The 15,876-nt window shown below is 38.9% G+C and overlaps 1 protein-coding gene across 2 annotated transcripts; it reads left to right on the plus strand.

Moving 5' to 3' along the window:
- The first annotated feature begins 426 nt into the window (after positions 1–426).
- Positions 427–15,515, plus strand: runx1 (RUNX family transcription factor 1). 2 transcript variants are annotated; one of them, XM_088289433.1, is made up of 8 exons: positions 427–2,320; positions 6,279–6,418; positions 6,500–6,610; positions 8,619–8,775; positions 10,803–10,907; positions 12,678–12,926; positions 13,639–13,785; positions 13,861–15,515. In XM_088289433.1, exons 1-8 carry the CDS (start codon positions 2,233–2,235, stop codon positions 14,382–14,384), a joined length of 1,521 nt encoding a protein of 506 aa, XP_088145559.1. In that variant the 5' UTR covers positions 427–2,232; the 3' UTR covers positions 14,385–15,515. The 2 variants fall into 2 exon arrangements, with proteins under 2 accessions (XP_088145559.1, XP_088145560.1); XM_088289434.1 differs by lacking the exon at positions 427–2,320 and adding an exon at positions 5,088–5,405.
- The last annotated feature ends 361 nt before the right edge of the window (positions 15,516–15,876 follow it).

A 15,876-nucleotide genomic window follows, 5' to 3' on the forward strand; every position in this document is an offset into this window, starting at 1 on the left:
CAATAATGCTAACCTGTTTTGGCTAAAAACAAGTGGATTTTCCTGCTTAAATCATGTTCCGCTAACTCAAGATTAATCAGAATGCCATGTTGCGATGAGTGGGCTCGCATGGAACATATACTTGAAAAGAAAATTTTGGTGTTGACTTCCCCTTTAATGACAATCGCAACATGTTCAAAGCCAAGGTTTTCCGCATCAATGGTCTTATTTAAAATCATTTTTGTTTTCGGCAACAATGATTTGCATTGTGTTTTGTGCCAGCATAAAAAACCACCAACTTCTGATGAGTCTGGAAAAAAAAAACAGAACATAAAAGTAATTTAGATTATTTTCAGTTCATATCATTGGCTCATATGATTTTATTTTATTCTTCTAATTAGGACGTAGTGGTCCTAATAATTGTGAGTTCAAGTTTTTTTTTGTACCAAGTTATCAAAACTGGTATTGCACATCATTGATTTATAAAGTATGTTTCAAACACTATGTTTTTGTTTTACTTCCGGTAAAGAGTTGAAACAATCCTTTTCTTTTTTTGGTTGTACTTTTTATAGTACTGCATCTGTTGTGCTCATCCACGATTGGCGCACCAATATTTATGTGAAAGCAAACTTTAATTGGGCATGTACACTTCCAACAAAAGCATAGATACCTGATGTTAACGTTACGATATATTGCGATATTGATCAAATGCCCAAGTCCAAGTCATCAGAGGAAACTGTTCCTTCAGCACCACGGACAGCACCACATGAATCCATAGCTGACATTCATGATTTGGAGCGGAGTTTACATGGTCTCTCTGTGCTTGCACCGACCAGTACCGATCTCACAGTCCAAAACACGGATGTTATCTTTCCTCACAGACTAAATTTCCAGTCGTACACGTCTTCATTGCCACTGCCGCTTCTGTGTACTGTCAACCTGAACTGAAATGTTGGCCTTCTAAAAAGTATATCTTCATTCGGAACCATACTTTGACACCATTAAAGGCAAGACAAGTTGATCATGTGGTTCTAGTTGTTTACAATCTTGAATCATTTCAAAATATTCACATTTGTACACACATATATATCACGAGCTGTAATTCACAATCATTTTAATAGACAGAGATTTTGAATAATTATCTTGAGCAATGTTTCTCAAACGTTTTACACCAAGGTCCACTTTAAAAAAAAAAATACTTGGAGTAACTCCGTGAGGGCCAACATTTTTTTTCAGTAGTGTGGTGGGCCTACATGGTCGCCAAAAATAAAGCAAATATTTTATTCCAAAAGAAAACCTTTAATTTAAAGAAAATGAAAGTAAATGTGTCAAAACCAACATTTTGAAATGATTAATTGCAAATGTATTGTACTTAAAAGTTTAATACAATTGAATAGTACCGTACTTAACAAAAAGTTCTGTACTGGACCTTGAGAAAAAAACAAAAAAAACAACAACAACATGAAGCCTTACACACAGTTTAAACGTTTGATTCAGTGATACTTTCACATACCACTAGAGGGAGCCTGTGTGCGACTAGAGTTTCACTTTTTTAATTAAATTACCTGTACTGAAATAGATAAAGTTTCCCGCCATTTACTGAGATCCACCTGTCCAAGTTATTGAATATTTGGTACAACAAAATTCTTGTGGTATCGTAGTTGGACCAAGAAAACTCAAAGCTCCCAACAACGAACCAACAAAAAACAAAAAAGGAGTTTTCCATACCGCTGATTTCGTGTAAAATGTTTATGTTGTTGACATTTGCCCGTGTCCTCAATTTTAAAGTAGAACTTCCAAGTAGGATGAAAATGAAAGGGAAGCGCTTGGAGATGATGGGAGTGACCCAAAAAAAAAAAAAATGGAGAATACGGCACTGAGTGGCAAGTGAAAATGAAATTAGCAGCTACGAAAGCGCCTGAGGGCAAAGTGGACTCGTGTCCCCTGTGGCTACGAGCTTTAGAGGCGAGGATGAATTCAGCTTGACTGGCTGCTCTTCTTCCTTCACATTTTGGTGTTTTTTTTTTTTGTTTTTTTTATGCTAGAGGGGGAAGGATGGAGAGGTGAATGAGCGTATAAAAACTACTGATGAAGGTGACTGACTTCTCCTTCTTCAGGGTTGATTGTCTCCTGAAGTTTTTATTAATCTGATCTTGATTGTTTTATGTAAAATATTCTTTGTTCTGATCGTTTTTTTTTTTTTTTGGCCTTGGAAATCGGACGAGCGGCCGTCACCTGCCGAGGATCCCCAGCATGAACTCTGGTGCTTTCTCTGGTTCCGGTCCGCTGTCCTTGGCCATGTTTTTGATGAGGAAGGGCCGATCTGGCAGCGAACTCTTTGGTAAAGCCGCAAACTTCTCACATTGATCTGATTTTCTCAATCTCATGCTTCGAATTTGCACTTTGACATTTTCAAGTGTGGTAAAGCCTTGTTCGCTTATGTAGACGTGCCGGTATTTGTTTATGATGCCACCGAAAGTTTAAGAACTCCGACATGATAAAATGCTGCAGATTTTGAAAATTATTGACAGTATTAAGGTAATTTTGTCTTTTTGTTTCAGAATTAGGAGCGAGAAAACTTAGTTGCCTTGGAAATCTGTCCAAGAACAGAGTTTTAGTAAATTATAATTTGTGTAAATTATCCAATTTCAAGTATAATCAATAATTGTGCAATTGATTTTATTTTTCTTATTGTTTTCACAAAGGCAACATTATAACTTTATTTTTATCTCTTATTTTAGAAAGTAAATATCACGACTGTGGAATATAAATATTTCCGAGTGCAAATCAAATCCCATTCAGCTCCCGGCCAGACATGAAAAGAGGCATTTACATTTTTCATCATTCCCCTTTGGCCACAGGGGCAGACGGGCGTTTTGGTAAAACTCTTCCGACAGCAGCTGTAAGGCAATAAAATGTTGACTTCACTTAAATCATACGCATTCACCTCAATGATAAACTCAATATCAAGTTTGGTGTGCCAAATATGTCATATTTATAATTATAATATAATTATAAGTATGATCAACTATCTGTTCAACAAAAGTTTAGATGGGAAAACTAGGAATCAACGTGTTTTTGAAATTATCGACCTGACAGTAATTCTACATTATACATCCCTCAATATATTTTTTTTCATTTAGATTTATGTTTGTCTTCATGAACATCTACCACCAATGGTTAATCTTTTTCTTCACTGAATGGTTCATTTGCTGTATGGTTTATGAGTTTGAACGATCTAATCATGAGGATCATTTATTCATATTAATCAAATCAGCAAACCAGTAAATATCTGTGCATCGCAACAAGAGAGACGTTAAAACTTCTGCATGATGAAATTAATTTTCAGACTGTATTCATCGTCACTGACCACTGTATTTTACAGCATTTGTGTTTTAACACCTCAGAGTTTCTCAACACAAGAGTGAATAAAATCGCAATGAAGAATTAACGAATGTAATTAAATGTAGGACTGTCGATTGACTTAAACACAGCTACGCCTTTGATCCCTCACTGTCTCCTGTTGGCCGGAAACCGGTACTGGTGTGCTTTAACTGCAGGAGAGAGGCGATCAGATGTGCTTTTTGAAGAAATGTTTTAAAAAAAAAAAAAATAATTGCTCTCACCTTGCCATGTGATATTTCATCCTTTCACCACATGTGTACCATTGCAGACCAATAACAAAATAATTTCTTTGATTGACGTGAGCAGTTGGACAGTGTCACTTGGAGCGCTTGTGTTGTTTCCTTCTCACACACACAAAAAAAGCCACAGTTGATTTATGGAAGCTGAGGAATTTGAATGCTGACCACCACCCATCCTTGTTTTATCGAACTGTTGAAATACCTGCATGTTAGCTTCTCTGCCAGCTTTCTATGTCACATTGTTGTGAGCGTCACAATGGTCTCGCATGCCCCTTCTAACATGACAGTATTTTAAATTAGAGAAAGTCATTTTTTGAAGATACAAGCTGATACTAATCTGAAAGGTCATATCATTAAACACAAGTAGAAAATGATGAATGTGACAAAAATATGCAATTATAATTGTCTAAGTAATATAATGACAGTTGTTGCATTCAGCAAGATATTTGTGGATTTTAGTAAGGAAATGTGGAATTCCGAAAAAGTGGGAGTTGTTGAAATGTGGATAATAGCTAAGGATATGTTCTGAATGATCGAGCTAGTTATTGCAAAGTTGTAATGGTTGGAATTAGTTTGAGGATTTTTTTTATTGGAAAATATGGAACACTGAAAATGGGGCTGTTTGGGAAATATGCAAAATAGCTCTGTAGACAGCCGGAATGCACGGAATCTTTGAAGTTTGATTTGAATTGGTGGAAAAGGATGGAAGGGTGAGGTAAAACATTTCTGACTTCATTTTTTTTCTTGGAAATGTGCAATATTGAAAATGTGAGAATTTGGAAAAAAAAAAGTGGGGAAAATAGCTGCAGATATCTTGAATGAGGTAAGTGGTTAGCAGTTCAAATTGTTTGAATGGGGAGCAAAATCAGGAATTGTTAGCTAAACTTGCCATTTCCATTTATTTGGGGATTTTGTAAAAAATGTGAACAACTAACTAACTAACTAACTAACTAAAGAAATATAAGATAAAGGTAAGTCGTGAATGACCTGAACGTTGGACTGGTTTGGATAATAACTGATTAAATTGAGCGATACGAAAAGATGATTAGAACTCGAAACATTTCTCCATTCATTTCAAAGGGATTTCTTTTCCCTGACAATGTGGAATTATGGGACAAATAGAGATTTCGGGAATGTAAAAAAAATGTCTGCGTGTGCTGAATGTGAGCTGCTTTAGAATGACTAAAGTGGAGTTTTCTTGATGCTGGAAGGATTTTGCACCTCCCACCCCTGAACCAAGCCACCTCCCACCCTTACGAACGGACAGGAAGCTGATTGGTCGTTTTCACCATCTATCTTAGCTGTTAGCAGCTCAGCAACCAATCAGCTGGCAGCAGTGAGCAACCGCCGGACTTGCCCGGATGAGACCCAAACGTGGGGCGTTCCGGTAAAAATTCAGTGGCTGCGGGAGTCAATGGTTATTTACGGCGGACACACACACACACACACAGACACACACGAGTGTGTCCGTTACGAATATGACCACTTTTCCGTGTTGAAACAAGCTACGTGACTTTATTTGTATTTTTTCGTCTGCGTGTTTAAACGCTCAACTGCAGCAGCCTTGAGGTCGTTTCGAAGATTACTGGCAACAATTTTTTTTTATTATCGGCCGAGTGGAGGGGGAACAAACTAAAGGAAGTTGTTATTGAAGACCGCACCGGTTGTAACGGACTTTCATCATCCAGGGGAAGACTCGAAAGGGTGAAAAGGAGACTTTTTGTCTGGACGTTTATTGACTGAAAGTCGCACAAATGGTCTTTCTTTGGGACGCCAAATACGGTACACGAGTTATTATCTTTATTGATTATTATTTCTATTATTAGATTATAAAGGGTTTTAAAAAAAGTACTCACTTCACTCATATATTACGTTTCGAGTTAAATATTTTTGACATAGTTACAAACCTAATGAGGTAAATTGAAGAAAAAAAATCCCACTTAAAATTGTAATGGGTAGACAAAAAGTAATTATTTATTATACTATTTATTCATTACTTTGAAGGCGAAGGGCAATTCTTACTTTAAAGCAATTCAATCGCTTGATGCTAATGTTAAAATATTAGTTAATTCAAGTCCAATGAAAGTAACATAACTAAAGCGGGACTGAATTGGCTTTGCTGTGATAAAACTTATTTAGTATTTCTATAATAGCTACGTTATTATTCTGTGATTAAATTGAATCATTTTTAAACAATAGTAATAATTCTAATTATTACAATATTATATGCTCTTCTCATGTCAAAGTTCAATTGTGCACCAACGCAAATTAAACCCACGATACTAAACATATTGCAACTGTCAGTCAAAACTGAGCATTATTATCTTTGTGTTTGAAGGACGTTTTGATGCCGATACCATGTATTAGTTATTTTTATACTGGACATGTGTAAACCTAATATTGTGTTCGGCGAGTTTGTAATGAGCGGCAAGTCTTCACAACACTGGGCAATAATTTCAACTCTGAGACACGAGCACCAAGGTGATTTTTTTTCCAAGTCTCATGAAATTGCTTCGATTGTTGCCTTAATTCTGAAAATGTCTCACTGTTTATATTCTATGTCTGCATATATTTCTTGTGTTTGTGTCACCAGCTGTTCGTAATTATTTAGAAGCAGAAGTATTTTCATAGTTTGTCAATTACCGTTTCTTCCAGACCCCTACCCTGGCCGGCGCTACACTCCCCCATCCACCACCCTCGCCTCGGGGGGAAAGATGGCTGAAGCGCTGGGTGCCCAGGAGGCCGGAGGCGGAGCATCCCTGGTGGGCAAGTTGCGCATGGCCGACCGTGACATGGTAGGTTGAATGCTCGTGGCTCCTTGTTCATGTTTTTATTATGTTTTTGCAAAAATAAATACTTGATCTTTTATCTTGCAGGTGCTCTCAGATCATCCGGGTGAGCTGGTAAAGACCGACAGTCCCAACTTTTTGTGTTCAGTGCTGCCCACTCACTGGAGATGCAACAAAACCCTCCCGATTGCTTTTAAGGTCAGAAAACCTGCATGTGTCTTCTGTTTTTCCCCACATTTGAATGATGCTATGCTGCTTGTAACACAAACACATTATATCAAGAGTCTCAATTTTTTTGAATCACATGAGTCATTACGGGAAACATGTCATCATCTTGTCATATTATTACAAATGAATGGATTGGCATCAGATGCTGTTTTCAAATCTGAAGCCAAGGAAAAAATTGTTCTACTATTGTTCAACTACATTTAAGAGGTTTGGTCACATCAAATGCTTACAATATATGAATGTTATTCAAATTGAAGACAATTTCATATTTATTCAAGCAAGAAATATGAAGTCAGCACATGATTTGCTTTAGCGGGCCGTATCAAGTGAGTGATGGGCCAGACCTGGTCCCTGGGCCTTCCGTTTGACACCAGTGCTTTAGCTCACTTGCATGTGATTCCGAACATGTGCTGAGAGATCCTCAAGTGAAAAACCATCCAATTTCACTGAATTGATTTGGAAATTATCCATTTTGGAAAAGTACTGTAATTGAGCTTTGTCTAGCTATCTATGCCAGCGACGTATAGCGACCGGCAGAACAACTATATTCTCTACCACAAGACGGTTGAAGATACATTCAACCTGTGTGTCCACCTGTTATCATTCATACACTCAAATATTCGCTTTGTGTTGAACTAAACTAACTCAGGAGTCACATTTTGTCAATGTATATGCAGAGAAAAGTATTATTTCTGCATATATACTTTTTGTGACATTTTTCTTTGCTAATGTAAAATATGTGCCTTGGTTCAATCAAGGTAGGCGAACATTGGTCTAAGGTGTCGGAATACGGCAAGTACTGGCCAGTTCGTTACCATGGACACCACCATCATCATCATCATCATCATCATCGACTTAGCTTGGCTATTTGGTTGTTGGACGCACCTTGTCGGCAGTGGCTTAACCGTAAACGACAAGTAACCTTCCCGCAACAAACAACAAAAAAAATGACTGCTACGTTATCTATCACACATTTGAGCTAACTCCATTTTCCGCATGTAGTGTATTCCAGTAGTTGTATATTTTCAGGGGTTAATGGTCTCGTTACATCCTGTTGACGCTTGTGCACGTCTTTCCTGCACTTCCAGGCAAAAAAAAAAAAAAAAAAATGCATTTGTGGCAAAAGTGGCTTTTAGCCGCAGACCCGACTCATTTGGTGTGTTTGTTGCATTAGTCGACTCACACTTGCGAACATGCATGTGCACGCGCGTGCTGTTACACATCCTAATGAAGTGCCACTTGCATATTCCAGATAACAAATTATTGTTATGATGCATGAATACCATGGCTAAATATAGAGATGTATGTACGAGTCTTCAACAGAGCATGCATGGACTTGTTACGTGTCCATTTAACTCAGGGCTATCGTTGCTTTTTTTTGTTTTCTTCTTTCTTGAAATTCTTCACTTTTAATTTATTAAACATGCTAAAAACAATATCGCCGTGAATATGAAGGCATGCTGATTAATTCTATATCGCTTTGTATGTGCAATACTACGATTTTGGGTTGGCCCACAGCACCAAGCAGCTGCAGGGTTACATTTCTGCTTTAATAATTAGGATATATTTTGTTATTGTAAAATTGTACAAAAAAAAAAAAAAAAAGAGTTGATGAAATAAAAACACACTTTGTTGAGAAAAACAAAACTTTGTAAGGATCAATTGCGTGATGTTTGTCACAAATCAGACTTTGACACAGAACAGAAAGTGAAAGAAGCAGTCGTGATTTTATATTTGTTGTGAGCGTCACATCAATGGAGGATGTTGTGGTTATTTTTAAATCATGACATAGGCCGAGTCAAATGCTATTTTTTAGTAAAGTCCATGGACCGCAAAAAACACATGCCGGGGCTCATAAGGCCCTCAAGCCATAGTTTGAACACCCCTAATTTAAACACATTGAACAACTCACATTCCCGAGTCCTTTGTGATCAACTGATGATTTAATTTTTATTTTTTTTTTCTGGGGCGTGTTCAGGTGGTTGCGCTTGGCGAGGTCCCCGACGGCACCATGGTGACAGTGATGGCAGGCAACGACGAGAACTACTCGGCAGAGCTCCGTAACGCCACGGCTGCTATTAAAAACCAAGTAGCCCGATTCAATGACCTGCGCTTCGTCGGCCGCAGCGGGAGGGGTATGCTGTTGCTTACTTGTGCAAAACTTGACGCAGATTTAGAAACACTTCTTTTGTGCACGCCACACTGACATGTACAGTACACAGAGGAAAGTGCGAGTGAATTAAAGTCAGTATTCAAAAACAACTTCCTGGTAGAACGACCCTGCATTTCCTCCTCTCTTAGACACACATGCGCGCACACTTTTCACGCACACGCCCAACAGTTAGGCAAATACTTCAACATATCTATTTAAAATAGGTATGAAAATGTGTTTTAAAACTGAAAAAGAAAACAATGAGCTTTTGTTTCCTTTCATGCAAATGTTTGGAGAGAAATTGATCAAACGAGAATGCTCAACTCCTATGGTTGTATTATTGATTTATTTTATTTTATTTTTACAATTTCCAACATTGACAAAATAATAATGGATGATTTTGGCAACTTGTTGCACCTGGATGTTGGGGACTTTATTCTAAAATTTAACTCCATGCAACACGCATGTGAAAAGGTTCTCACAAATATTGGCTGAGTTATCCTCAAGAATGCACAAAGCTCGGGCATTTTTCACTTTTCATGAGACTAAAATTAGTTTTTTTTTCTTCATGCTTTAGTTTGGAAGAGAATGTGCGATGTTACCATTTGCATATGTTAAAAGCTATAAAGATTTTTTTTATCCTTGCTCGCTTTTTTAATCATGCTGTTACACTGGTAAACAGCAAATTTTAATCGGAGATGGCTTCATGTGTCGCAAAATGTCTATTTTTTTGCTGATTTAAAAAAAAAATGCTACTTTTTTTTTCTAGCAAATCTGGTTTTTCAGATATTTCATTTTTTATTTTGTCCTATGCCCTGTAAAAGCTTGCACAATTCACATTTTACCGTGCATTGTAATTTATAGCTGTGATGTTTCAGAAAAAAAATCCACCTCTTTCTGTAACTAACACTTAATTCTTGAATATTACTACATATATTACTATTTGACGTATTATATTATCATAAAAACGAAAGCAGATTCGGAATTGGCACAAAAAAAAAAAAAAATCATCCAAAAATATTTTACTTACATCTCTTATTTAAAAAAAAAAACATGTTGACCAGTGTACTACTCTGGACACAACAGTATTTATTCACCAAGTATAAATATCTGCAGCCCGTGGAGCACATGTTGCTCATAAAAATAAAATGTAATAAGATATAAACGTGAATTCATGAAACTTGAAAAGACAGGACATTTTATCCCAACATAATGAACAACACTGCTTAAAAACAATTCAAATGAAAACATGTTTTACAAAATCCAACCATCATGTGAACGCAACATAAAAGTGTTGAGGATGTGTCACCAGAAGCCTTTGAAAGGAAGTTAGCTTACACATTTGTAAACGCCTTTGGTAGCTCCGATGACGCGAAGATGATGAAGGAAAGATGGATTTGGTCATCATCAGTCAGAGTTTCCTGTTTTGCAGACGTTATTTCTTATATAATGCTTGCTATTAGAAATAAGAAATAGGCCTAAACCCGCTCTACAACCATTAACATAAAAAATTAATTCATAATAATAACATTGCAAAACAACTACCACACACATACATAAACAAACTAGAGTTTTCTTTCCCCCCACGTTTTGGTTTGAAGTGGATATTTTCAAGTCAACTTTTGGTCCTTCTTTTGTCGCATTGGTTTAAAATTTGAATCGCATATTCAAGATAAATGGGCGACACAATAGTGTCATTTATATTTACATTTATATTTTCGTCATTAAGTGTAGATGCAGCATGGTTGGAAATTTTGATCCCATAAAACTAGCTCATGTCATGTAGCGCGCATTTTTTTTCTCTTCCTCTAGATCAAAAGAAAGATTTTGGGACGTGTGCATGACAAGAGACACAACTTCACAACACAATTAGGACTATTTAAAGTTTGTTTGTGATCAAATAAAATGGGTTTGAACGATTACAGATATTCAATTGATAGATTTTTTTTTTTTGTCCCCATTTCGGTTTACATGATCTCTTGATCTCTTTACTCTGTTTGCTTTTTACAGGCAAGAGTTTCACCCTGACCATCACAGTGTTCACCAACCCCTCTCAGGTGGCGACATACCAGAGAGCCATCAAAATCACAGTGGACGGTCCTAGAGAGCCGCGACGTGAGTAACAAATCAAATATCGCAGGGCACACCTCAGGGCTCGTTGAAATCGCTCATTTCCGGTTCAATGACCACATTTCGTAGCGTCAAGTCTAGTTTAAAGAAGTGTGTTGTCTAGTTGGCTAAGTTAGAAACTTAGAATCATTGCTTCTGATTTCACAGCTTAGTGAGTCACTGATGCAAATGCCAACTTCCTCTATCACTTCAGCTCTGCTTGAACAGTTTAAGCATGACCGTAACTTGTCATACACACACACAAACATACAAGCGCACATGCCCCACTGATTCGCGGTTCGCTATTCACTAATTAACCTTTTTGTTTGTTTTTCTGTGGAATCTATCCTCAGCTATTCACCAAAAGATTTCTGAAATGTTTATTTTTATGGTTAATGTTGTAAGATGAATTTGAAATTATATTAAAGGGGAGGTCAACCCCAAAAATTTCTTAACAAGAATATGTTTTGTGCCGCCCCCCAGTCGAATAGGATTAATTTGATTAGTCCGATCAATATTGGGTTTGTGGATTTTGAGCTAAGCCGTAAAATCCAGCCGTTTTTGTCCATCTCGGGGCGGCCATTTTGCCACTGGCACAGTTGCTCAGTGCTCAGGTGACCAATCACGGCTCAGTTCCAGAGAAGAGGTGAGCTGTGATTGGTCGTTACCTGATCCCTAGGCAACCGTGATGTCATTTTCAGTCGACAGAAAGTGACAAAATGGCCGTCCTCTGAGGTGGCTAAAATCGGGTGGATTTTGCTTCTTAACTCTTATTCCACAAATCTATCAGAATGCCTTGTTTAGACTAGTGAAGGCACATAGAACATATTATTGCAAATAATTTTGGTGGGGTAGACTTCTCCTATAAAGTGTTTTGGGATGATAATTTGAGGAATATTATGGTTTAAACAATTAATATATGCAATTAAAATCATTTTGGTGGTGCGTCAGTTACTCACCCTTGACTGTAAATTCAGAATTACCCGTCGTACTTGCAAGTCACCACCAATGATTTCATCAATTCATTGCCTTTTTGTACTTTTTTGAAATACCGTTGGTTGCCGCAAGATGGCGCTAAAACTACGTCTAGTAGAAAAACAGTTCTTTGGCACCATCTTGTGACGTCTGGCTGCCAAGGAACCATTTTGAAGTGACGGGACAAGACAGGGCTTTGTCCTGTCGACTAGAAAGGTAGTGGTTTGGCGCCGTCTTGCATTTATAGCAAGTAATAAACATTGTTGGGGTAGGGGTTTAATCACTCTTCTTCAGTATTTATGGCAGGGCTTCATCACAATCGATATAAGGACACAAAGGGTTTGGCCAGTCTAGAAGAAAAGTAGTGCTTTGCCGCATCTTGCGGCATGCATAGAGACATAATAGGGCCGTGCCAATTGTGCTTTTTTTTTTTCACAATTCATGACAGGGCTGGGTCCTTTTCCATGTAAGATGGAAAGGGCTTTGACCTGTCTAATAGAAAACTAGTGCTTTGACGCTATATTGTTCGGCAATTATAAACCTTTTTGGGGATGGTGTCAATTACTCAGTTTTTGACGATTTGTGGCACGGCTATATAAAAGCGAGGAGGTTTACTGTATACACACACACACACACACACACACCCGCACACCCCCCCCACACGCACACACACACATTCACACAAATTAAGAGCTTTGAAGTGTAACCAACACCACAGACAATGTGCACATGCGCATAAACCCGCACGCACACACACACCAGTCACTGTATATAAAGCTCAGTAATAAAATCCTCTCTTAGGTCATCGCCAGAAGATGGATGACATCAAGCCTGGGTCACTGGCCTTTTCCGAGAGACTCACAGAGCTGGAGCAGCTGAGGCGGAGCTCCATGAGAGTCACTCCCCCACACCACCATCATCCTCATCATTCTCATCATCATCATCATCATCATCATCAGGCCTCCGCTTGCAACGCACGTCAGTCGACGGCAGCGGCCGCATTGCACTCGGCCACGTTCTCCAGCCCGGCGCACACCCAGATGGCGACTGGTAAGAAGTACAACGTGACACAAAATAGCCATCAGTGATAGCCACGTTTTCTGTATAGTTGTCTGTCACCGCAAGAGATGTTTGCATTTGGAAGGGCTTCTGTTTTAAGAGAGGAGCTAAGATGCAAAGTAAAAGCAGCTTCCTCTTCAGCAGACTTGATTAAACAATTTTGGTCATCACAACAAAAGCAGGCAGTACTCAAATGAATGAACACACACACACGCACACACAGACAAAAATTGCATCAAACTTCATCTTTTGTTAACGCTTGTTGTTCCTCGTCACCGTTTGTGTTTTTGTGTCATCGCGGAACCTCACTAAGGCACTAAAATATGGTATCGTTTCCTCTTATTTGCCTGGTTGTGACGCTGAAAGCGTCAAACAAAAAGTAAACTAACTCACGTGCACAAAAAGGGAACCATTGTTGAATTCATTGTTACGTAATATCTCGCCAGTCACACTTCCGAGTTTGCAACATGTCCTGTTTGGGTGGAATAAATCAATTCAAGAAATTGCTCACAAACATTATCAACATGAATGGAAGAACAGATAGATCAACTTGAATACATTGATTTCTCTGCAGCGTTTTCAAAGAGAGATCATATTTTTGTAGAGAAAATATTAGTCTTGACTTGGCCTTTAAGCAGTTCAGAAACGAAAATCCAAATGAGGTCAAAGTAATGAATATCTTGTCATTGTGTCCTTGTCTTAGAAGGGCGACAGATGCAGTCCTCTCCATCATGGTCCTACGACCAATCCTATCCCTACCTTGGACAGATAACCACACCTAGCATCCACTCGAACAATCCCCTTTCACCAAGTCGCTCGTCGCTAGGCGACCTGTCCTCACGTCTTACAGGTAACAAACACATTTAAAGATGAAGATAACACCAAAAGCACCAAATCAAAAGCTTTGAACTTTGCCCTCATTCAGGTCCCGACCTGACCGCATTTACTGACCCAAGGATGACCTTGGAACGATCTTTCACCTCCTTGCCAGACAGCCGCTTCTCGGACCCGCGCGTGCATTACCCCCCCACGGCTGCTTTCACCTACACGCCCCCGCACAATCCCGTTTCTAACGGCGCCCTCGGCATCACCATGGCAACAGCTATGGCCACCACACCTGCCGGGAGGTATCACACGTACCTGCCGCCTCCATACCCGTCAAATACGCCGCACCAAGGCCAGAACAGGCCTTTCCAGTCCACCTCCTCACCGTATCACGTGTACTACTCCACGGCTGCGGGCTCGTACCAGTTCTCCATGATGGCCGGGGGAGGCGGCGGCGACGCTCGTTCCCCGCCGAGAATCTTGCCGCCTTGCACGAACGCCTCGACAGGATCCCCGCTTCTGCACCCGTCTTTGCCCAATCAGAATGAGGGCGTGGCTGTGGAGGTGGAGTCCAGTCATAGTAGCTCCCCGGCAAATGCGGAGGCTGTCTGGAGACCGTACTGACAGGAATCAACAAACCTTTTCATCGACACCAAATGTGACTGGACCATCATCACGATGTTTTGATAGTTGTGTGAAGGTCAACAGGTTCTACTGATTTTCAGGACTGTCCAAACAAGAATGTTTGAGGTCAAAGGTCATATTTGTAGATTCATATTTTTTCAGCTGAGGTTCAAGGGGATTATATTATTACAGTGGTACGTTGAGTCCAGAGTTAACCAGGTTCGTAACGCAGACCACTTGAGTCTTAAATCAACTTTACCACTTAAAATGAATGAAAATGGCATGAATCATTTCCAAAGCATGAAAAAAAAAAACGTTGTTTTTTTTCTGGATATTTTTAAAAGGACCCAAACATCAGCCAGACAATTTAATCAGCTAATAGAGGCTCTGATAAAATCAGTTGCGATTGTGGAATAAGAATTAAGATATATCCTCCTGTTTTCATCCTACCAAGGAGGTTGTTATTTTTCGCAGCACTCCCACCTGCTGTCGACTAGAATTGGCATCAAAGTAACCACGGGCTCCCCTTGCGAACATCATGTGACCAAACCCAGAAACAGATGAGCTGCAATTGGGCATGCCCTGACACATTACAACGTGAGGCTCAGATAATCATGTTCAAACATCCTCCCAAAAAAGAATCAGCCAAATTATGCCTTCATATGACTCTGTTGTAAAAGTAGACAAATACTAACAGGCAAAGTATTGTAAAACAGTCAAATGTTCCATCTTTATTGTTGTAAACTTCACGGGATTAAAGAAAGAAGTTATTTCATTCATGATATATATATATTTTTTTAATGAATTGGCGAATTAATCTGTTATCAGAATTGTACTCTGCCCAAATCCAAATCGGTCGGGCCCTTGTTTTTTAATAAGAAATACCACACCGTATGGTATAATAACCTTAAGTCGTGATAATATAAAAGAGAAATTAACATTTTTTTCTTAAATTACTTTAAAGACTTTCATTTGATCTTTTTAAAGCAGAAGCCAAGTCGATTTTTGTTGCTATATTATGTGCTCCCCTCTCGTCTAGTCGCGGCTCACCTGTTTTCTGGGTTTGGTCACGTGACGTGTTTACGACGTAGACCCATGAGCACTTAGACGCCAATTTCTGTGGACTACAAGGTGCGGTGCTTTATAACGAGTCAGCCTCCTAAAATGTATTTGAACAGGTGCATTATTATGATTTGTTTTTTTATTCCACAAACGCAACGTTAATGCCGTGATTAGACAAGTGTGGACACAGAGTGTTTTTTTTACTTGACTTCCGCTTTATTGTTCACTATTTTTTTTATGTTCAGGAACAGACCTTCGAAATAATTTTAACGCCCTTGGCCGGTGTTAGAGCTTTCATCGATTCGTTCTTCTGCTACATTATAATATATATCATAGAATTACTAAACTCCAACTACTTTGCCAAGTTAACTACACTTTGCCTGTGTTATTCTGTGGCTTCATGGTATAATACAATGGGCATTATCTTTGT

The sequence above is a fragment of the Idiotropiscis lumnitzeri genome, chromosome 3 (assembly GCF_059441095.1).
Source record: "Idiotropiscis lumnitzeri isolate Australia: NSW breed Sydney's pygmy pipehorse chromosome 3, RoL_Ilum_1.0, whole genome shotgun sequence".
Taxonomy (NCBI): domain Eukaryota; kingdom Metazoa; phylum Chordata; class Actinopteri; order Syngnathiformes; family Syngnathidae; genus Idiotropiscis; species Idiotropiscis lumnitzeri.